The sequence below is a fragment of the Myotis nattereri genome, assembly GCF_964212035.1.
Source record: "Myotis nattereri genome assembly, chromosome: 10".
Classification (NCBI taxonomy): Eukaryota; Metazoa; Chordata; class Mammalia; order Chiroptera; family Vespertilionidae; genus Myotis; species Myotis nattereri.
This window is the reverse complement of record NC_138085.1, coordinates 21,832,355-21,856,269: the sequence shown is the minus strand read 5'-3', so window position 1 is coordinate 21,856,269 and position 23,915 is coordinate 21,832,355. Positions and strand designations below refer to the sequence as shown.

General features: G+C 59.6%; 1 protein-coding gene across 2 annotated transcripts in view; it reads right to left on the bottom strand.

Moving 5' to 3' along the window:
* Positions 1-23,915, bottom strand: part of CRACDL (CRACD like) — a 112,814-nt gene that overhangs the window by 7,336 nt on the left and 81,563 nt on the right. For both annotated transcript variants that reach the window (XM_081100658.1, XM_081100659.1), the window contains exons 6-7: positions 16,216-16,443; positions 10,163-11,972 (exon numbers count right to left, since the gene is read on the bottom strand). In XM_081100658.1, coding sequence (XP_080956784.1) covers positions 10,163-11,972; positions 16,216-16,443 — 2,038 coding nt within the window. The remainder of the gene's footprint in view (positions 1-10,162; positions 11,973-16,215; positions 16,444-23,915) is intronic.

Genomic DNA, 23,915 nt, shown 5'->3' with positions numbered 1-23,915 from the left:
TTGTCCCAGAGGTTCCTTACACTAGCTTCATATTTTTGGATTATTTTTTCTTTTTGCTCTTCTAATTGAGTGTTTTTTGCTTCCTCATATTCAAATCATTGATTTGATTCTTGGAATCCTCTTCTCTACTGTTCAAACTCTGTAAATTCTTCTTTTTTTCAGTTAGTGTATGCTTAATTTCTGACTGGTCCTTTTTCATGTCTTTGACATTCTCACCAAGATTCTTAAAAGTCTCACTAAGTCCCCTGAAGTTCTCATTAAGATCCTTGAGCAACCTTATAATCATTGGTTTAAACTCTGTATCTAGTAGTTTACTTCTATTTCTTTCATTTGTAACACGTTTCTTTCTCTGCATTTTGGCAGCTTCCTTGTGTTTGTTTCTATGTATTAGGCAGAGCTACTATGTCTCCTGGAATTGGTAGAGAGAACTTGTGTATTAGGTGTCGTGTAGGGCTCAGTCTCCCGTCACCTAAGCTGGGCATTTTAGGTGCACCCCTGTGTGGGCTGTGTGCACAGTCTTGTTGTAGTTGAGCCTTGATTGCTGTTGGCATCACTGGGAGGAATTGACCTCCAGGCCAATTGGATATGAGGACCAGCTGTGTCCAAAATGGAAGAGCTGCTGTGCAGGAGACACCCCTATGGAACAGGACTTGTTTCAGTGGGGGTTTGGTGCTCACTGAGTCAGCTTCTTGAGTGTGTCGCTTGTGGATGTGCAGAGTTGTAATCTGGAATGGTCTGAAGCTGTTCCCCGAGTCCACTGGCTCTGGTGCCTCCCAGGAGATGCAAAGTCAGCCACTGCCTGGGGGCACTTGGCAGGAGCTACAGATATTTCTGCAGATGGCTGCTACTTGTACTAGTATTGGGCTAGGAAGTGCCCATGCAAGGCCCAGCTGTGAAGTAAGGCAGGCTGGTGTTAGTGCTGGGTCTTGGGCCTCTTATTGATAGGTGTGGGGCATACTGATGCCAGCGCTGGTGGTTTGAGAGATTTTAGCAAAATCTGAAGTCTGCGCCAGGACAGGCCATTCATGTGGGAAACCAACTGCAAGCAGTTTGGGTGGGGCTGCAAATTGGATGGTGCGAGGTCTTAGGGAATCATCAGGGCAGAGCGAACAGTGTGGGCCATGCTGATGGAAACTCAGATATGGCTGCCAGTCATCTCTACAACAAGGTCCCAGCACAGGAATAATGACCCTTGTGAGCACCCTTGTTTGGGAGAAAGTTGCCCCCGAGTTCCTGCCTTGATGCCAGACAGTCTAGTTCCTCTTTGTATGTCCCTGAATTCCTCCCAAAAGCTGCTGCCTGGTACTGGAGCTCAGAGGAAGTGGGACAGTGTAAATTTGTGCACAGGCCCTTTAAGAGGAACACCTGGGACTCCAGCAGCCTCTATGTCACTCAGCCTCAATCCCTGCTGGTTTTTACAGCTCCAAGTTATGGGGACTTCTCTTCCCAGCTCTGAAACCCTGAGCTGGGGGTCCCTGCTTCTCATGGAAGGCCTTGGAGATATTCCTCCCGATTAAAAGAATGCCACACGTGGGTGTCGGACCAACCTGTTCCATGCCTCCACCTCCCCTACCAGTCTCAGTGTGTTGTGTTCTTTACTTCCCTAGTTGTAGGGATTCCACTCAGTCAGATTTGAGGCAGTTCTGAATGACGGTTGTTCTGCGTTTTAGTTGTAATTTTGATGTGGCAGTGGGAGGCGGTGAGTACAGGCATTTACCTACACTGCCATCTTGGTTCTACTGGACTTTTCTTAAAAGGCTTAATTCACTTCTCCAACCTCTGCTTCACTCTCAGTGAAGTCGCTGGTTATACCCTCTGCTCCCGCCGTGGTCCAGGGTGTGGGGCCGTGCCATCCTCTCAGCTGCGCCCAGCACGTTACCTCAGTCAGCAAAATATTCTGAGTAATTTGGTCAAGACAAAGTGTATCTGGACAGAAAATTTTCATCCAGGTTTTAATCCACAGGCAGAATGGCAGCTGTGAAACACCAAGGCAGCCCAGCATCGCGGGGGGCTCTGGCTGCCTCTCCAGGCACCGTGCGTGCAGCGTGAGGCACTGGACATGTCACTCTCACTCGAGGGCACAGGACATAGCCTTGGTGAGGTCCTACCCCATGCCATCGGATTCCCCTCTTTGAGCCAAAAAGAGTGCTTAACACTCCCTAGGGAGAGTTCTACGGAACAGGGCACACACAGTGCTCCTGGGGTGGCACTGGGGGGAGGCCCGAGGATGAGGCTGCAGCCAAGGTGGGCCCAGGCTGGGACTGTGCTCAAGGCCCACTGCTCACACCTGAGGCAAAGCCTATTCTCTCCTCCCAGTGAGCTCCTGGGAACTGCAGTCTTGTCAACAAGCAACTAGGTCCATCCTGAAAGGCTGGCTGTTTTCTCCCCTGCCACCAGGACTGCGCTGGCGGATTTACCGCAAGCAGAGAGGGCCACTGGCTGCACTGCCTGTAGGCGAGTGTGAGCCCATATGTCTGGGCTCATGGGCAGACCCACAGAGGGAGTCAGCGCCACAGCTGGGCCAGGCTGTGCCCGTGTGAGATAAGGCTCCCTGCGATGGCCGTGTCGCCAAGTGCTGGAGCGGGCACACGGCCAAGATCTTTCACCAACCATTTCTCTCTCTCTTGGTTCCCCTTCTTTTCCCGAGGGGTGTTCTTTCCTTGTATTCTGTACTCTGCTTTCTCACTTCCGCCTTGTCAGGAATGCAACTGGGCCAGAGCTGATGCCCCCCAGACCCTTTCACAGGGTCTGTCAAAGGCCAGCCTCATGGGGAGATGGTACAGGTGGTGGGCAGCGTCCACACACCAGGAAGAAGGGAGAAAACCCACAATGGCTCCCAACCATGATTCAGAAAGGCCCGAGATTCCACTCGGAGCCTCAGGTAACCGCCAGGTAAGTCCCTGTCCCAGGTGGGCACAGGCAGAGCATCTGGTGACAAGCCATTCTGCTTAGTGGCCACTGTAGCCCCACACCCTGCACCTGGCACAGAGCAGGGACAAGGGTTGTGGGGTGTGTGAGGGCAGGAGAAAGGAAGGAAGTAGACACAGGTAATGTGCAAGATAAGGCGAGTTCAGGGGCCAGAGGCCTTACACTCTGACAGCTCCACAGCAGGAACACTCAGGGTCAAGGTTACACCATAAAACAGCTTCTGAGATCAAGCATGTTCAAAGTGTCAGTAATTCCTGATAACATAGGGGCGGCACCAGGTTACATAAGAGGAGTTGCAAACACTTCGTTTACCTCTTTCCGCCTCAACACACAATCCTAACAGAGTCATTTGTATTCAGGAAGACCTAAAATGAGCCGTTCAGAGAGCCCTCACGCTAAGCCATTTCTGGACATGCAACCACTCCTGTGAGAGATGACTCCTATCACGTAATCCTGACTTACTGATTGGTGGTGGCTTTTTTGGTTGTTTCGTTTTTTGGAACCTATTCAAATTCAGCCTTAAGGTGCTGTTTCTTTCATTCACAAAACTCCCATAATGACAGGAGGAGGGACTGAGGGCGGGACGCTAATGGTGGTCTGCACCCCACATGGCGGGCAGGACCCAGCTGTGGGTCTGCAAGCTGGGAGCTGTCGAGAACACCGGCTCCTGAGAGCACGGCATGAGCGGCGCCGTAGAAACTACCATGGTTTCTTGCCCTTTGGCTAAGAAGATAAAGTAAAAAAAAGAAAGAAATCTTGCCTTTTGTGACAGCATGAGGGACCTGGAGGGTATTACGCTAAGTGAAATAGCCGGTCAGAGAAAGACAAGTACCATAGGACCTCACTTATATGTGAAACCTAATGAACAAATAACCTGATGAACAAAAGAGGAACAGAGGGGGGAGCAATTGGGGTCTGGATGAAAGAAGGTGAAGAGATTAAGCAAAAAAACCCCAAAACCCCATGTATATAAAACTCATAAACACAGACAACAGGGTGGTGACAGGGTGATAGCCAGAGGGAAAGGGGGGACAGGGTAGGTGCAGGTGGGCAAAGAGGGGGAAAATGGGGACAGAAAGAGACTTTGCTTGGGGCGGTGGGCGCACGATGCAGTGTGCAGATGATGTTTTATTGATTTGTACTTTTGAAACCTGTATGGTTTTGTGAACCAATGTCACCCCAATAAATTCAATTAAAAAGAAAAAAATGAAAATAAAGTAGATACTCTGCCCTAAGCTAACATAGCAGGGTGGCAGGATTCTTGAGCCCCTAAAAACTTGGTATAGGCTGAAGCAGTAATTTTTAAGAATTTTTTTCCTTTCATAAAATGTCTTCCTTGTTTATAAAAGTCTCATGCACACTGTACAAACTCAGGGGGCCGCCGGACATGCAAAGGAGGAGAAGTTCCCCGTGAGTCGACCGGCAGAGCTGTGCACTCGGCCACACTCCTCCCGACCTGTTTCTGCTGGGTGTCATCTTCACACCCCTGCGACAGCTGCCCCTCTCAACCCCCCGCCCTCTGAAACAGCCTCCGCGCAAGGAGAGGTGCAAGTCTGCCCTCGAAGATTTCTGGTCTAAAGTGGGTGCCTCACCCACACTTGTCCCAACGAGCCGAAGCCAGAGCAGTGGCTCCGGGCGTCTAGGTCATCTTCCTGGTTCAGCCTGGCTGCCAGGTCCTCTGCCCGGGCTCAACCTGAAGCAACGCGGTGCATGTGCAGGCACTAAGGGGATTGCTGGGGTGGGGGTGAGGGGGCCTCACCCATGCCGAGTGTTCTGTCTGACTTCCTGTTTGAAAGTTGACTTTTTAAAAGCATGTATTGATCTGTTGTCAGTCTCGGCTTACACAGACAGCTCCTGGTCGATACACGCTGGCAGCTGCCCCTCGCGGGCCCTGTCCGGAGCCTGGCTGTGTGCCCGCCACGGGCAGCTGCAGCGCTCGAGCGCACCTATCTCAACACCCTGCTCAGCGAGGAGGACTTTTCCCAGAGCAAGCTCCCGTTCGTAACGATGCGCACGGGGCTGTGTCCTAGTTTCACCTGTACCACCATTCCTTCCGTTACCAATTCAACAAACGCAGCCGGGCCTCCTTGCTTGTGAATCCCACACCTGAGCATGTTCCTACTTGCTAAATGTACTTGAAACCCCAAATCAATACTCATGACCCCCATGGGCATCTGCAGACACGTGCACAGCAGCACGGTCACCACGGACCAGCTGGTGGACACGTGGTCGGAGGCTGCAGGAACCTCACCCTGCCTCTCCCGGGGGCAATGGCTCAGCAGCGGCTCATTCTGATGTTACAGAGCAGAAGGACTGCAGGTAACGAGAACCGGCTGTGCCTGGTGAGTGCCCCCGGGCCCAGGCCCCTGGTGCACGCTGAGACCGTGGAGGGAAGGACCTTCCTATCTAACACATCTCTCCAGTGCACCACGCACGCTCTCCTGCAAGAGCGACCACGGATGGCCCAGAAATGAGTTCCAGAGCTGCCAGAGGGGGGCTGGGCGGCCTCTGGCTACTGCCTCTCTGTCTCCTGGATGGTGTGTTCAGTGTGTGAAGATCCACTCAGATGCACACACAGGGTCTGTGCCCTTCTGTGTGTGTGTATCATTCTTCAATAAAAAGTTAAAACAAAACACACAGACACACACACACACCAAGACAGTCAGGACTCACTCCGGGCCTGGATAGCGACCAGGAGAGGAGTCCAGGGTTGGTGCAGGCCTCCGCTGTAGGAATTCATGTGAGTCTTTTCCCAAACGGGGACCTGAGGTCTGCTTGGTTTGTTTGTTGTTACAGCACCAACTCTGTCCACACAGAGAAATGAGCAAATTTGCACCATGGAGCTGTTTCCATACTGTGCGTAGGTGAGGCTGCTGCCCGGGGGGTGGGGTGGGGGTGGGGGAATGGCTCTCCTAAGGACGTCCTCCCTCCGTGGCAGGCCCTTTCCATTCTCTTCATTCTCCCTGCCCTCAAATGCACCTGGGTCCTGGGCCCACCTGCCTTTCCTACTGCTGCTCCCCTGCCCACCTGGTCTCCCCTTCCCGCCATTCTGTGACACTCCCCCGGATCCATTTCCTCCCCCATAGAAGACCCCGGAATCAGCAGGGCAGGCAGCCCCCCTCTCTGGTCACAGACTCACTTCACAGCCTCAGGAGCGATCCCTTGTCTCAGCCACCAGCACGCGGCCTCCAGGGCCAAGTGTCCTACCCGCTTTCCCTACCCCAAGTCAGAAGGCCCTGCCGCGACCTCCTCACCCGGCTCCTCTGAAACCGCCTTCCCGACCTACACTTCTCCTCTCTCACAACCTGCAAATGCACGTCAGGAAAAAGACACCGCTGTTGCTTTAACTGTTCCCGAAAGAGTGTTTATGTCATAACAGGCGAGGCCCAGACCGTGCCCTTCTTCCCCGTATCATGGACACTGTGAGGCATCGCACTGCTCACCCGCACAGGGTACCTTCAGGCAAAGGACGCTGATAACATCAGCACGTCATGGTTTTCTAACTGATCCTGGCCCGGGGAGAAGGCCACGGCGTCAGAGGTGTCCCCGTCAGCGCTCCGGGCGCCTGAGAACACAGCACGTTCATCGGGACGGCAGACAGTGCTTGTCCCTGGGTGGGGTTTGTGCAGGACTCCACGGTAGGGATTTATGGGATCTTTTCCTAAAAGAGGACCTGGGGTCTCCCTAGTTTGTTGGTTGTTACAGTACCAACTCTCACTGTTTCAGGGCTCTGTTTCTTTGTGAAAAAACACTTTACAAAGAAAAATCAACGCGTGTGTCAGGTCTGGATGTGGACGTGTGGGCTGGTCCCACGCAGGCACGTTACTGGGTTCCCCAGGGTCAGATGCTCTGACCGTTGCTTGACTACAGAAGTGGAGCCCAGCCCTCAGGGGAGCCAGGCTGGCAGGCATCCCAGCCCAAGACCAGCATCTCATAGTGGAGCCTGGGAGCCAGCGACGGGCTCCAGGGCACGGAGTTGAGGCTGAGGAGCCTGGACTTAAAGTGCACGTGTTCAGCCACCATTGTGCGCAATGCACGCAGCTCAGAGCTGGGGGAGGGGAGGGGTGGGGGTTGGGGGGAATGGCTCTCCTAAGGACGTCCTCCCTCCCTGCCCCCCACCCCGCCCCTCCTTGGGGACGAGGTCCTGTGCTTTCCGACTGCCGCTGGGCCAGTGCCATGCCACGCACGTGGTAGGAGCACACGAAGTATTTGCCGAATGAATGAAGCATGATCCAGAGAGGCTGCGAGTCCAGGAAAAAAGGCCAGAGCCTGATTGCATCATTTCATTGTCACCAGGTCGGGCCGGGTGGAATGAGCTGGATTGGAGGCTGAGGCTGGTTATCAAATGAGGCCCCAGCTACCGTCCCAAGTATCTGCCATGTGACCACAACGCTACAGAAAATTACATGCACACACACGCACGCACATGTGCGCACACATGCATGCACACACACATGCGCACACACGCGCGCACACGTGCGCACACATGCATGCACACGCACACGCACACACACACATGCGCACACGCGCACATACGCAGAAGGATTAGAAGGAACGTCCAACAGGTCTCACACCTACAGAGTGGACTCACAGGTGACTGCTTTTTCTCTAGGCATTCTGTGTTTTATCAGTTTTCTACATGGGAGCCTCCAACTGCCTTCTTCTAATTCTAATCCTGTAATTTAGACTCTGGCTGGACAAGCCCGACGGGAGGAGGTGTGTCTTGCACACTTGGACGAGTCTGATGCCCCCGGCCATTCGCCTGCCCTGCCTGTCAGCAGACGGATGGGTGCCCTGTGGTGGATGCGCACAAGCGCGCCCAGGGCTTGCCGCACCCTCCCGGAGGTGGCCCTGCAAGGCCAGTCCCGCTTGGCAAGCTGGGCTCCTGGGCTTATCGCAACAAAATCGAACTCTCCCAGCTTCCCTGGCGGCAGTGTCTCCAGGCCTTCGAGGAAGGAAGACGGAGTGTGGAGCGGCGAGGATAGCTAGCAGGAGTGCTGGGGAAAGGCAGCTGCAGTCCCCGAGGCAGAGCGGGCACTGTCCGGGACCCTCCGTACCTGACCTCATGGTCTGTGCCTGGAAGGTGGACAGGAAGACGGAACCCACTGGGCCTCGGGGAAGGGCCCACCACCAAGATAAGCAACAGCAGCAATTAGGACTTTCTGAGGAATGCTGTGATTAAACCTTGCATGATTTGCACGTTTTAGATAAACTGAATTGCCTTCAGCCGCTGTCACATGGGAGCGATGAGGCTGACGGCGGAAGTAATAACGAACGAAACCACCAGCGGACCCAGGGTCTGCAAGCGTCAGAGGCTGCTTCACTGAGATCCTGCTCGGCTCTGCATGAGGCAGGCCTGCGCCCCGAGGCCCCGGGGGTCCCAGGCAGCAGCCACAGCCTCTCCTAGCACTTTCCCCTCAAATACCATCCCCTTGGGAGGGTCAGTTCCCGAACGAGTGTGGGTAATTCCGTCCCTCCCGTCTTTGCAAGGAAATGAGACTCACCACAGTGCCCCCTCACCCAGTTTCTTCCACCCTGGAATGCATCCCAACGGGTTATTTCTGTGCTCAGAGACTATTAATACACCCAGACTGTCAAGACAATTCTCTTCTGCGACTGAAGCGAAGCCATTAGTAAACAAATACAATATTGTATTTTATAAATCAAAGAAAAAAGCCTAATGCAGGCGCTTGGCAACGAGGGAAGCCTCTCTCTGGCAGGGACGGAGGAAGCCAGGATCATCAGTGAGCCGAGCGCCGCTCCCTGAAGTGTCGCTCTCAGCGCGAGCCTGGGCGTCCTGCGTCTAAGGGCCCTTCTCAGCAAGCCCTTGAGGGACATTTTCAGTTCCGGGTCAAGAAGGGGGACGGTGCTGAGGTCAGGGTTTTACCCGAAAGACCAAGCCCCCTCCTGCCTCCGTTTCAGCCGAAGGTGCTGGGTCACTCTACAGCAGCTTCCGTGCCCTCGCTGGGACCTGGCCCAGGGGAGCTCAGCTACGGCCTCCCCGAAGTTCCTCCCCCACCCCCCGGACGGTCCTAAAAAATCATGGTGGAGCCAGGGGCCAGGGAAGGGAGGCATTTTCCTGGCTCTTCTCCCTGGACCGTCTGCATCCTGGGGTGTCCCCTTAGGACCGGAAGGCACTGTACACTGCGTCCCGCTAACTTGCAAAGAGGGGACAGAAAAGACGAGAACCTCGCATCTGTCGGGTTCTGTGTGTGAGCTCATTTTTTCCGCCCGAGTGTGCCCTCATCTTGCTCACAGGATGTGAGGTCCCTAGAGAACAGCTGGGCTCTGCTGTCTTTTGTCCCACAAGGCAGTACTTTAGTGGAGCCTGGACTTAACATATCCTGGAAGTTTTTTAAAAAAAAATAAAATTTGCCATGAAAAATCTCTCCCCAGGGCCCTCATCACACGGGTCAGGACCGCTCTGTGGCGCTTCCTTTGCTGGCACCGTGATTTGCATCAAGGAAAGAAACGGCCAGTGGCGGGCTCTCTCTCCCGCTCCACCGCGGCGACCCATGTCCAGCAGACGGCCCGCTCTGTCTGAAACACTACGCGTAAAGAGTGACAAACGTCACTGACAGGAAACCCATCGTCTGTCTCTCGTTTAGAAGACGGTTGCTGTAGAATGTTCGGGCACTCCGCCCAATCTCAACACGGGCTCCCTTTGGGACAGGGAGCCCGCGCCCACCTGCTGAGGGGCGCACACTGGACAGAGGTGTGACTGCAATAAAGGGGGTGCGTCCTGCACCCGGGCCCGTGAGCCCAATGATTAGACGGAGGAACCACTTTCTTGGGGTGGAGGTCAGGACACTAAGAGACTGAGGGGCCAGGTGCTTCCTTTTAAGCCAAGAAGAACATAGGTGCTGCCAGCCCAGGGCCTCCGCCAAGAGCACGGGCCGGACAGGGCCTCACGGAGCTCCCAGGTAAGCAGTGGGAGTGGCATGAGCCCCCAGGGGCCACCTGCTAGGAAACAAGGCCTTGCGAAACGAGTGTGGACAATTCCTGACTTCCCTGAACTCACGCAACCTCCTGGCATTTGCTCCCCCTTCTCGGTCTCCATGCCCAACTCTCAAACGCGCGAGGGCACCGTGAGGAATGTGGACTCTGCTGCCAATCTCCTGCGGCAAGGCCTTCACCCCCGTGTTCACCGTGTCTCCCCGGTGGATGTCCAGCAGGCCCTCCCACTGCCTGCCTGCGCTGTCCCACCCCCAGCATGCTCAGGGCTGGCTCTTACCAGCTCCCCGGCGGGGCAACCGTTTCTCCACCGTCCGACTCTCCTTTCTGGGGCCCGGGGGTGGTGCGACCTTGTCCAGCTCTCCAGGGCTCACATCGGGGCCCGCGGGCGGGTACGGGAGGGTGAGGGATTGCAGAAGCGGCTTCCTGGGCAGGGGCGGCTTGGAGCCCGGCTGCTCCGATGACCGGGCCTTCCCCTTCCCCTGGCCGTTGGGGGTCCTGGTCCCCCGAATCGTGGGGGCCGCCCCCACGTGACACTTGTCGTCCTTCGGGAGCAGAGCCGGTCCTCCTTTTTCCAGCCGGACCTCAGCACTGTACCTCTTGACCCCCTTCCCTTCCGGCACGGCCACGTCTCTGTGTTTGAAGGAGAGAGACGTGGACCGGAGCTTGACGGGGAAGGGGCTCCTGTCCCCACACGGGCGCGGCTCCTGGGCGGAGGGGCGGGGCTCTCTGGTGGCCGGTGTGGCCACTGCCTCCGGGGGGTTCTGCCCGGGCCCGGCCTGGCTGGCCGCCCTGCTCCCCGAGTCCTGAGGGCCACGCTCGGCGGGTGACGGTGGCTCCTGAGGCTCCAGTTCTGGGTTCTGGCGCTCTGGAGGCGCCTGGAGGTCATCGAGGGCGGCCTCGCTCCTCCAGGCCGCGCTGCTCCTCAGCAGGGGCAGCCGGACAGGGGAGGGGGCGGCAACGGGGCCTGGGCGCGCCGGCCGCTCTCTGTGGCCTGTGTGCGGCCACGCCCGGCCCGAGGCCACGGAGAACTTCTTCCCGCCCCGGGGCCTGCTGCCTCCTCTCCCGGTTTTCGGCTCCGGTGCCTCCCTCTCGGCTCCCTCCTGCCGGGACTCGCCCTGCTCAGCCCTGGGGGACTCCAGGGGGGCGGCTTCCTCGTCCAGGGCACAGGGGGTGGGCTCCTGTGGTGGTGGCTCTGAGGCGGGCGGCGTGGGGGACACGCTGAGGCTCCTGCTCGCTGGCGCCTTGTGCTTCAAGCAGCTCTTGGAGGCTGGAGGGCTGGGGGCGTGGTCCTCTGAGCACTCTGTACCCTCTGTGCCCTCAGGACTGGGACCGGGCACTGCCAGCGTCAGCCCCGCCTCCTCCGCCTCCTGCGCAGCGAGGCCTGGCCCGTCTGGACCGGGGGGAGTCTCCGAGGGGACGGCCGGGCCGGTCCCAGGAGGTGCCGTGTCCTCCTCAGGGACGTGGGGCGATGAACTCTCAGTGTCTCCAGAAACGCACCCCACCTCTCCAGCTGCGTCCTCGGAGGGTGGACGTGCGCTTTCAAGGGATGGCTCCTCCCTTTGATGTTTGCTGTCGGGGTCAGGGTGTGGGGAGTCTTCTGGCAAAAGTGGGCACTCCAAGCAGGGGGCTGGGCCTGGCACGGGCTCCGTGACCTCCATGACCTCCGGGGTGGCCTGGCGGCTGGAGGGGTCGTCCCCGGGGGGGCTCTCGTCCTCCTCAGCACTGGCGCTGAGCGCGGGGCAGTGCTGCAGACGCACCCGCCTGGCACGGGGCGGCAGCACGGGGGCCGGTCCCCCGGGCCCAGCCTGCTGCCCAGCACTGGGTGTCTCCTCTGCGCTGACTGTGGGCACTGGCTTCTCGTCGGACTCCTCTTCCTCGGGGGTGCAGGTCAGGTCGCCCAGGCACTCAGATTGCGCCCGCCTGGCACGGGGCCTCCCAGGCAGCAGCATGGGGGCCAGTCCCCTGGGCCCAGGCTGCTGCCCAGCACTGGGCGTCTCCTCTGCGCTGACTGTGGGCACCAGCTTCTCGTCAGACTCCTCCTCCTCGGGGGTGCAGGTCAGGTCGCCCAGGCACTCGGACTGCGCCCGCTAGGAGAGGAAGAGGACACACAGCATCACTGCAGGGGAAGCGGGAAGCCCGCCACCGCCCGCTTGTCCAGGCTGCACCCGCTCGGACCTTCACGTCCAGGAGCCTCTTCCTAGTCCCGCCCTCACGGCTCTAGTTTGGAGTCTTGCCTCGCAAGCCCACTTTCAGCAGAACAGTGGCAGCCATGCCCTCAAAATAAATGTCGCCTGAGGCTCTCGTGGAGGGCTCTCTACCGAGCGAAGCCACGGAAGGGGACCGTGACCAGGTGGAGGGCTGCCACGTCTGCGCTCTATGCTTGTTGCTCCTCCCCTCGGGATGCCTCCCAGCGCGGGAAGGATCGTCACTCCCTCTGTGCACTGGTGAGGGCACCTCCTGGCCCGCGGAGCTCCGAGCCCAGAGGGAAGCTGGGGCTCCGCAGAGCCAGCCTCCCCTCAGCGCCCGCTCCCAGCGAGGGCAGGCTGTTTGCCTAAAACGGGATTCACAGCAAGTCAAACAGCATCAACAGCAGCCCACAGCGTACAGGGCAAAGTCCACACTTTTCAGCTCAAAGTGCCTGACAGTCTCTGCTCTTCGGTGTTCCTCCAGCTCCCTCCTCAGGTCCTGCCAAGCCCCGCTGCTGTCCGGACCCGACGGTGGGTCTGCGTGACCCCCCCCCCCCCATACCGCCAGGGCACTCTACCAGCACCCCACGACTCAAATCCGTCTCAACAGAAGCCTGGCCTCCTCCCCGAGGCTCTGACTCTCCCTCTCTCCTGACACCTGGGCTGCCTGGTGGCAGTTTTCTTCTCAAAGGTCTGGAATTGGGGCCGGGCCTCCTGCCGTACGCAGAGCCAGCCCCTGCTCTTCCGGAGGAAAGGAGAGGAAGGCAATCACTTTTCATTCAAAAGCCCAACCTGAAAATGACCCAAAGGCTGTGGTGTGGAGACTGATCTTTGGAAAAACTCTGACCTGGGGCCTGGAGTCATCAGGCTGTTGCAGTGAGCTCTCTCCCCCACCTTTAGGCAACACCCCGGGTGTCAGCAATAGGTTTCTGTTGTCTGTGGATGTTATTTTTAACGATTTCCAGCCAGCATCTCCTTGCTGAAAGAACACGGGATCGCTGGGATGTTTGAACAATATCTCAGCCGAACTCTGGCCAAGATGCACAATCCTACTCTTCTGGGCACACAAAGAGGGAGATGTGTAAGGAAATCGACAGCAGAATTTTCAAAAGCTGCAGGTACAAAGGCATCACTGGCCTTTTGCTGTCACAGGAAACCATGGACGTTGAAACCTCTTCAGGATGTGGGTCACCTTCAAAATGCTCACACTGAGTCAGCTCGGAGCGGGAGCAGCCTCCACGGGGCCCACCCAGGGGGAGGCGGCAGGACGAAGGCGGGCGTGGAACACGGACCCCAGAGGATGGACTTGGACGTGGAGCAGAGGGTCAGGCACAGCAGCAGAAGGCGTGTGCCCCCCATCTCCACCGCTCCCCGCCCTCCTCCCTCCGGCCTCCCCGGAGAGCGGAGGTAGAGGACCCACTGCTCACCCTGCACAGGGATGGAGACCATCCCGGCTGCTGCTCGTCCCCCTCCTCTCACTGGTACGAGCCCTGGGGCAGATCCCCATCCTCTGCAGGCGGCAGCCCCGCCGATGAGCAGTGTGGAGTGAGGAGGTGCCAGGCTCTGTCAGAGACCCGGGCGTGCAGCTGGCAGCTCTGCCAGCCATGCCACCTTGATCTAGCCGTGTCACCCTGCTGTTCCCGGGAGAGTTCATGACATGCCCTGCTCCTGGCACTGCGGGCTGGGAGCGGACTGACTGTGGGGAGGGGCGCGCGGACATTCACCGGGGTTCCCCGTCTGTGCTGGACCCCACGGGGCCGTTCTGTGCGGACGGGAAAAGCCGAGGGCACAGCCTGCGCTTGTCTCCTGCCCTCTGCTTCGGAGGCCGGCAGGTTCAGCCAGATGCCCACCGGGATGTGTTTCTCCAACGTGAGAGAAACTCTACTTGAGAGCCAAGGATTTCATCCGACCGCGGGCGACGGGGCTCTGAAGGTAAGAAAGCCCTTCCGCTTTCTTCCAGAGCTCGACCGAGTCAGAGCCTCGGGGATGTGCAGGGCAGTGTGCCCCACTTGGACCGAGCAGGGATGGCCAGCTGGCACGGACGGCCATTCTGCCCAGATGGAGGAAGGCACCTGGGTAGCAGGAGGAAGAGACTAAAGTAGAGGCTCTGCAGGCGCCTGAGCCCGGGGTGGGGGAGGGTGGGTGATGGAGAAAGAAGTCCCAGCTATTAGAGAAGCAGGGGCGACGGGGGCCTCAGTGTCTCGCAAAGCCCAGAGGGGAGTGAACCTCCACGGACACGCAGGTCAGGAGGGCAGCCGGGACGGGGGGGGGGGGGGGGGGGGGCGCAGCGTGGCGGCTCTTCCCCACCCGCTGAGCAGGATGGGAGCATCAGAAAGCAGCTGAGTCCCACGGGGGCCCCGGTACCAGGAAGGTCCTCATGGTTGGGAAGAGGGACCTCATGGCCAAAGGGCAAAGGCACTTAGACAGGAAGAACAGAAGCCTCCCGCTGAGGACCAAGCAGCAGACCTCCCAAAGCCTAACCTATCCGTGCTGCTCCCACCAGGGACGGGAAGGAGAGGAGAGGACACGACAGTTTAAATTAAGGAAAGACTCTGTTTACCCAGATGGGGAAGATGAGACCTTTTGTTGTTCTAAAATGTGGTGAAGAGCTAAGTCAAGTTCAAGAGCGAAGAAAGAGGCACAGCTCCTCTTCCCCGGGGCAGAGAGAGGGGGTACTGCCCTTCCCCTGAAGCAGGAGCCGGCTGCCCTCGGCCCCAAGTCCGGCCGGGCTGGTGACATGCACCCCTGCAGGGCCACAGACATCGCTGGGAATAAAGCCCACCTTGAGGGCCAGCGGGAGCTGCTGCGTCCCTGCCCTGGGCGCCACGCAGCACGAGGACGGGCAGGCCAGAGCGACTGGGCCTTGGCAAGTCCCCCAGCTCAGAGCCTCTCACTGTAAAGGCCCCGGATACTCAAGCGCCGGTGCACACCCGAGGCCCCAGCTCCCTGAGGGCACAGTGCCCTGGAGGCAACCACAGTCACTTCCTTCCTCAGCGTGGGTCCCCTCAAAAGTCAACCTTTAAAACCCATGCCAAGCCTTCCAGCATGAGCTTCAGAAGCACATTCCACATGCCCAAAGGGGAACCCCCTGTCTCAGGGGGTCCCCAACATCCTGGGTGGCCCCGCGCCACCGTCTCCAGCTGAAGTACCGAGCTTGTCCCGGGGCCTTCGTCAGCCCCATCTTGTCTCGAGGGACGAAGGGAGGGAACGCTGGTCAGCGAGCACCCCTTTCTCAGCACTGGCTGCTGCCTGGCCTCAGCTCCTTAGGGTGAGGCAGTGTCTGCACACCAGGCTGGGGAGAAGGCACCTACCCTGCATGGACTGTGACTCCCTGGTACCACGAGCGAGTTCTCGACTCTCACAGCTATGACAGCTGCCCAGGCCGCAGCCCCAAGAGGGTCTGTCCTTACAGGGGCACCATCCCTCTGCTACTAAGCAGGTGCTCACCCAAGGTGGGGGGGAGGGGGTCCAGTCTAGTGGCTTCTTCTGCTGCCATCACTCATTCCCTGTGTGTTTATTCATTCATGCATTCAACCAATGTTTGCTGGGTCAGCTCTGTGATGAGCCGAGCCCCAGGGCTGGAGGTGCAGCTGGGACGAGGCCTCGGAGAAGACAGGCAGTAAACAAGTGAGCATACATTTCCAAAGGTCGCCCCGCGTAGCCCTTGCTATGAGGGAAGTGAGCACTGCGGGGGAGGTGGACACACTCAGGTGAGCCCGTGGGGAGAGGACCTCGAGGCGAGACCCCGGGGCTGAGGAGGAGCTGCCAGGAGATCGAGGAGGGACAAGGCCTGTGGCCAGAGGCCGCTTGGAGAGCTCAGGAGCAGGAGGAGGCAGAGCCAGAGAAAGCCCGGGGCAGGTGGAGGGGCGGGGGGTGGGGGCAGAGTGTGGACTTCACTGAGTGCAGAGGGAAGGCAAGGAGAGGCAGCACACAGCAAGCAGGTCCTTGACAGGGGTTGCAGAGTGAAGGAAGGAAGGAAGGAAGGAAGGAAGGAAGGAAGGAAGGAAGGAAGGAAGGAAGGGTTTATGTAGGGGAGAGACATATTAATGTATGTTGTCACTGGGGCCGTGGGAGTCACTCGGGGGGGCACTTGGCCCTGGGGGGAGAGAGGCGGGCGAGAGGCGGCGGGAGGGGAGCCGATTACCGAGGACAGGCGCCTCATTTTGCTTGAGCGCTGGTTGCGGGGCTTAACCAGGAGCTTGTGCTTCGCTGCGGAGTTGTCCAGGCAGGAGGAGGATCCTGGGGGGCAGCTGAAATCAGCCACCGGCGCCACACTGCTGGCCGCGGTCCGGGGGCAGGCGGGGGCGTCGCTCGGGGGCCTGGAGGAGGGCTGGTCTGGAGAGGGCGGCCGGGACGAGGAAACCAGAGAGACCTTCACGAGAGAAGGAGCAAACAGACATGTTAATTCTCAATAAGAACGGGTGCGGCAAACACTCCGACTTCGTGCTTTCACCACCCCGTCTTCCCCGGAGTCTCAACAGGGAGGGTTAAGTGTTGGGCCACGGCCTGGAAGCCTGCCACTCATTCCATGGCCACGCAGGAAACCTGCGCCCCAGGCCGCTCAGCAGACAACTGCCGTCACCCTCCCACCGCTGCGGGCACCCTCCCACTGCCGTCACCCACCCACCGCTGCGGGCACCCTCCCACTGCCGTCACCCTCCCACCGCTGCGGGCACCCTCCCACTGCCGTCACCCTCCCACCGCTGCGGGCACCCTCCCACTGCCGTCACCCTCCCACCGCTGCGGGCACAGGCACTCAGACAGAGCTAGCTACTCTCATGACGCAGGCAGCTTGATTCCCCCAGGGCAGAGTCGGGCGTGGTCCTGTCTGTGGAAGCTGAGGGGTGACCAGCGGTGTGACCTCTAGGCAGGGGCAAGGATGTTGGAAGCCCCCTGGCAGTCCATCACTGGAGCCTGAGCTGCTCGCTCTAGACCAGGGGTTCTCAACCTTCTCGCCCTTTAAATACAGTTCCTCATGGTGTAACCCAGCCATAACATTATTTTCGTTGCTACTTCATCACTGTAATGTTGCTACTGTTATGAATCGTCATGTAAATATCTGATATGCAGGATGGTCTTAGGCGACCCCTGCGAAAGGGTCGTTCAACCGCCAAGGGGGTCGCGACCCACAGGTTGAGAACCGCTGCCCCAGATGGTTTCTGTGTCTTTACACATGCTCTTGGAGAATCTGGTTTAAGTTACCATCTGTTAAGTTACAATATTTCACTAATTTAAACTTCAGAAGAGAGTAACTGACAGCTAAGGGCAAAAGTGTTGCCAGGGAGTCTGGCTGTCACACGCAAGAATGATGGCAACGCCCTGAGCTCCCTGCCCACTGAACTTGGCAAGCTCCTCCGCCCAGTGAGGCCTGAGTGGGTCCCCTGCAGAGATGTGTCAGCGTGAAGTAAAGAGGGCGCCCGCTGCACAGCATGACAAATGCAGCCAGGTGACCAGCGAGGTGCAGAGGGAAGCTGGGAGGTGCTGGCTTGAGCTACAGCCCTGTCACCTGCAAACAAACTTTCTATTCTAGCCTGGTGCTCAATAAGAGTGTCAAGCTTACGTGGTTTTTCCAGGGTTATTTTCCATTTTTTTTTTTTTTTTTTACTGTAGTAAAGTACACAGAAAATGTAGCATCTCAGCCATTTTTAAGTGTGCAGTACAGTGGGATTAAATACATTCATATTACTGTGCAACCATCGCCACCATCCGCCCCTAGAACTTCTCTTGGAAAGCTGAAACCCTGTGCCCACGGAACTCCTCCTCCCATGCCCTCTCCCAGCCTTGGCACCACAATACGATTTCTGTTTCTGTGAGTGTGCTTTCTCGCAGCACCTCCTGTAAGTGGAATCTACGCAGTATTCCCCCCTTTGTGACGGGCTTGTCTCACTGAGCAGAGTGTCTGTGAGGCCCATCCCCGCTGCAGCCGGGTCAGAGTTCCCCCCTTTCGTGTGTACAGACCACGTCTGTTTACTGGCCACTCGCTGACGGACACCTGTGTGCTTCCACCTTTTAGCTGCTGCGAGCTATGCTGCTATGGACATGGCTGTAAGAAAATCTTTTAGAGAACTTGCTTTCAATTCTTACAGGTAGATACCGAGAAGGAGAATTGCTGGATCATTTGCAAGTTCTATTTTAGTTTTCTGAGGACCCTCCATACTGCTTTCCACAGTGACTGCACCCTTTGACTTTGCTAACACTAAGTTGGGATTCCCATTTCTCCACATTCTCGCCAAAACGTGTTATTTATTTGCTTATTTCTTTATTTCTCTATTGTTTTATAGTAGCCGTCCTAATGGGTGAGGTGGTGTCAGGTGCACATTTTAACCGAAGACATAATTCTGTGCCTCTCTCAATGACTCAGTAAGCGCTTGTGGAAAGTCTCAGGACGGAGGCAGAGGGCGGCTCGGAGGGCATGGGCACATCCTGCTCGGCTACTTTTCCCAAACCCTGGGCCCCACGCAGAGTAGGGCCAGCAGCCTCCTCTCACCCAGGGGGTGGGGCCAAAGGGAGGCCACTGCTGCAGAGACAGGCTCTGAGGCAGGGACCGCCCCCAGGGGCACTGCCTCTCCCGGTTCCTACGAAGGCCCCTCACATGCTCTCAGGCAAGCAGAACGCTTATTTCCGTCAGGAGGGAGAAGACGGGCACTGAACGAGGGAAAGGTTGTAAGTGGATGTCATCAATTTTAGTTCTCGTCTGAGCTACTCAGGTATTATGGAAACAGAGCAAGAAAAATTATTTTTAAATCAAACCACAGGACGCCTGACCACGACCTCCGCTGTACCTGTGGCTTTAGCTTCCTTCCCTCTTGCCCTCCTTAAGGAGTCCTCCTTAAGGGCGACGCAGCAGAATCCTGCCCTAGCTGGTTTGGCTCAGTGGATAGAGCGTCGGCCTGCAAACTGAAGGGTCCCAGGTTCGATTCCAGTCAAGGGCACATGCCCGGGTTGTAGGCTCAGTCCCCATTGTGGGCTGTGCAGGAGGCAGCAGATCAATGATTCTCTCTCATCATTAATGTTTCTATCTCTCTCTCTCCCTCTCCCTTCCTCTCTGAAATCAATTAAAAAAAAATCATGCAGAATCACCCTGCACCAGCCCCTGTCTAGACGTAAGACACACTTGGCTTGTTTTGCTGACTGTTTGGGACTCAAGAGGACAGAAAGACGAGGAGCTTTGCAAACGCAGTGAGTCCAGGAATGAGAAGGATTACTTTCGAGACAAAGGGCCTCTGGTCACCCCTCTATCAACCCAAAGGACAGGCAGGCCTGTCTCCTCTCCTCCAGGGCGCCCACCTGGCCCCTTGGCTGCCCTTGCCCAGGAGCCTCAGTTCCCTGACACTGAACAAGGACCCCCGTCCCGCACAGGCGCTGTGCTGGCTGTCACCGTGGGCCTTCCTGCTGGGAGCTGAGCTCTCCGCTGTGGGCTGACGTCTTGGGTCTGGAAAGACCGATCCGGTCAGGCCCAGGAGAAGCATGATCTCCTGCCGAGTCACTGGGGCAGCTGCAGAGGTGGGGCGGGGCCAAGGGGAGGAGGACAGGAACGCTGGCCGCGTTTTATCTGTGGGCTGCAGCATCTGGGCATGCTCACTGGCACTGCGTGCGCCCAGGCACCCACTTTTCTTCTGCAATCTGTGCTTCTGGATGATTCTCCAAGGGGATGATTTAAAAGTCTAACTGGCCCTGTGTCGGGGGATGTGGCTCACAGGGCCATGAGGAAATGGCCTGGGTTGAGAGGGTTGTTCAGGGGTGACCGTAGGTGACAGCTGCTTTAAAATGTTTGTCCTCAAACAGAGGGGCTCAGCCACTGGCGAGAGGCTGAGGGCGGTGCACCCAGGAGCAGCAGCGGGTGCGGAGCAGGGTGGTGGGACGGACGCCGGGGCATTCACGGTGAGGAAAGGGGGCGCTGCCCCACCTGGCCTCCTCTGATTCTCTCCCAAACCCTGAGGACAGATTCCTAGAGGTGACAGCACCTGCTTGGGGTCTAGCCCTACAGCAGTGGACACACGTCCCCCGTTTGCCACCGGAGCTGTGTCCCCCACCTTCCCCCTTCCTCCCTCCCTCGTCTCTTGCAGCAGACAGACTGGCCAGTTTGCCACCCAGGGTTCCCTCCTCAGTGGCAGGAAGCCTAGCACATGACTAGTTAGATGTAATTTCACCTTCAAGATCGCCAAGTTACGTTTCATCAGTTGCCAGCTCGCATGCTAATAAAATTTAAGAAGTAATTCCAGGTATTTCCTGGAAAACTCATTCTGCCAGGATACCACCTCGGCACTGACATCACATACTGTTGCTGCAGACCTCAGTTCGCAGGAATCTTCCTCGAGGGTCCCCGCCCGCCCGCAGGCCTGTGGCGGTCACGGCAGGAGACAGCGACACAGCCCACAGCGCGTGCTTTGGGGTGGAAGGCGCCGCTGTAGCCGATACCACGCGTTACATAACGCGTCGCGGTGCGCACGGCCCCTCGCGGCCGGCCCTGCGCCTGGGCCCTGCCAGGGCTCACAATACCATCACTGTGTCCTCACAACCACAATCTGAAGATTACTTTTCTTAAGTCTTAAAGGCTCAGGTTTTATTTCCTATGAAGCTAGAGGATTGTTCATGTTGCCCAAGAATTGGTAACTTCCCAGAATGCCCTGGACGCTGGGAAGGACGAGGTCGGCCTGCCCAGCTCGCGTGGCTCCCACTCAGCCAACTGTGGCCTCTGCACTTCGTGGTGCTGGTGGGTTTGGAGCTGGGCTCGCTCCTGAGTGAACGGACTTAGAAACAAGGGGTCTCTGTACTGTGTCCCCACTAAACAGAGGGCACTACGGGCCGAGAGTGTCAGACACAGCTCTGCGATGGAATGGGGCGAGAGGGTCAACAATGGCTCGTGAGAGACCGCCCCACAAACACACAAGGTCATACGTGGCCCTGAGGCTGGGGGACGCCGAGGCTGGGGGACGCCGAGGCTGGGGGACGCCGAGGCTGGGGGACTGGGGGACACTGAGGCTGGGGGACACTGAGGCTGGGGGCCGCCGAGGCTGGGGGACGCCGAGGCTGGGGGCCACTGAGGCTGGGGGACACCGAGGCTGGGGGACACCGAGGCTGGGGGTCACTGAGGCTGGGGGCCACTGAGGCTGGGGGCCACTGAGGCTGGGGGCCACTGAGGCTGGGGGCCACTGAGGCTGGGGGACACTGAGGCTGGGGGCCACTGAGGCTGGGGGACACCGAGGCTGGGGGACACCGAGGCTGGGGGACACTGAGGCTGGGGGCCGCCGAGACTGGGGGACACCGAGGCTGGGGGCCACTGAGGCTGGGGGACACCGAGGCTGGGGGCCGCCGAGGCTGGGGGACACCGAGGCTGGGGGCCGCCGAGGCTGGGGGACACTGAGGCTGGGGGCCGCCGAGGCTGGGGGACACTGAGGCTGGGGGCCGCCGAGACTGGGGGACACCGAGGCTGGGGGCCACTGAGGCTGGGGGACACCGAGGCTGGGGGCCGCCGAGGCTGGGGGACACCGAGGCTGGGGGCCACCGAGGCTGGGGGACACTGAGGCTGGGGGACACCGAGGCTGGGGGACACTGAGGCTGGGGGACACTGAGGCTGGGGGACACCGAGGCTGGGGGCCACTGAGGCTGGGGGCCACTGAGGCTGGGGGCCGCCGAGGCTGGGGGACGCCGAGGCTGGGGGGCCACTGAGGCTGGGGGACACCGAGGCTGGGGGACACTGAGGCTGGGGGACACTGAGGCTGGGGGACACCGAGGCTGGGGGACACTGAGGCTGGGGGCCGCCGAGGCTGGGGGACGCCGAGACTGGGGGACACCGAGGCTGGGGGGCCACTGAGGCTGGGGGCCGCCGAGGCTGGGGGACACCGAGGCTGGGGGACACCGAGGCTGGGGGACTGGGGGACACTGAGGCTGGGGGACGCCGAGGCTGGGGGACTGGGGGACACTGAAGCTGGGGGACACTGAGGCTGGGGGACACTGAGGCTGGGGGACGCCGAGGCTGGGGTGCTGGGGGACACTGAGGCTGGGGGACGCCGAGGCTGGGGGACACTGAGGCTGGGGGACACTGAGGCTGGGGGACACTGAGGCTGGGGGACGCCGAGACTGGGGGACTGGGGGACACTGAGGCTGGGGGACTGGGGGACACCGAGGCTGGGGGACACTGAGGCTGGGGGACACTGAGGCTGGGGGACGCCGAGGCTGGGGGACGCCGAGGCTGGGGGACACTGAGGCTGGGGGACACTGAGGCTGGGGGACGCCGAGGCTGGGGGCCTCCGAGGCTGGGGGACACTGAGGCTGGGGGACACCGAGGCTGGGGGACACTGAGGCTGGGGGACACTGAGGCTGGGGGACGCCGAGGCTGGGGGACACTGAGGCTGGGGGACACCGAGGCTGGGGGACACCGAGGCTGGGGGACACTGAGGCTGGGGGACACCGAGGCTGGGGGACACTGAGGCTGGGGGACACCGAGGCTGGGGGACACTGAGGCTGGGGGACGCTGAGGCTGGGGGACACTGAGGCTGGGGGACACTGAGGCTGGGGGACGCCGAGGCTGGGGGACACTGAGGCTGGGGGACACTGAGGCTGGGGGACGCCGAGGCTGGGGGACACTGAGGCTGGGGGACACCGAGGCTGGGGGACGCCGAGGCTGGGGGACACTGAGTCTGGGGGACACTGAGGCTGGGGGACGCCGAGGCTGGGGGACGCCGAGGCTGGGGGACACTGAGGCTGGGGGACACCGAGGCTGGGGGACGCCGAGGCTGGGGGACACTGAGGCTGGGGGACACTGAGGCTGGGGGACACTGAGGCTGGGGGACGCCGAGGCTGGGGGACGCCGAGGCTGGGGGACACTGAGGCTGGGGGACACCGAGGCTGGGGGACGCCGAGGCTGGGGGACGCCGAGGCTGGGGGACACTGAGGCTGGGGGACACCGAGGCTGGGGGACGCCGAGGCTGGGGGACGCCGAGGCTGGGGGACGCCGAGGCTGGGGGACACTGAGGCTGGGGGACACCGAGGCTGGGGGACGCCGAGGCTGGGGGACACTGAGGCTGGGGGACACTGAGGCTGCACACCTGAGGGTGCAGCGATGTGTCCGTCACATGATAATTAAAACATAAGCAGCACAAGCCTGTCAACTTCTGCTCCGGTGTTTTAAGGTGTCATGGGAGTGGCTTGAAGTCCAAGAAACAGGGCAAGCCATCCCCCTGCCCCCGCCTCCTTCTCCGCCAGGTGGGAGAGCCGTGGGGGGGCGGGGGGTGGCCTACTGTCCCCAGGCCGGTGTGGAGCCAGCGGGGACAGGCGCACCTGGAGTGGAGCTCTGCGGGTGCCGGGCTAGTCACTCGGCCACACCTCGACCTTCCCGTCAGCGACCCTCTGGCTGCCCACAGCTGCACACACACCGAGCAGCTTGCTTCCCCAGCCTCTGCAGGGCTCCTGGGGTTCAGAGGGCACAGGCTCTGAGCCTCTGAGTCACGATGAAACCCTTGCCCTCCCTGGGGAAGCCCGGCCCAGGCAGCAGTGCTGCTCCCAGGGTGCTCCGGGGGGAGTGTGGCTGTACAGATGGACCCAGGTGCCAGCATAACACAAACAGCCCCCCTCTGCCCAGCCCTCAGCCAGCTGTGTGCCAGGGGCATTCATGTACAAGCACGTGGCCTGGGTGGAAGGGCGGCCCAGGAGCCCTGCAGTTCGCACAGCAGGCAGGGCCCGTCCTCCCCATGGGTTCTCAGGGGTGGGTGGCACCCAGGACGAGCTCCCCCGCCCGCGGAGGCCATGCTGCCTCTCCTGCAGGGCCAACTCCCCGCTGCCCTGTGACCAGCACCACGCCTCGCCCCGCCCCCGCCCCCACCCCTGCCTGACCGGTTCTCACTG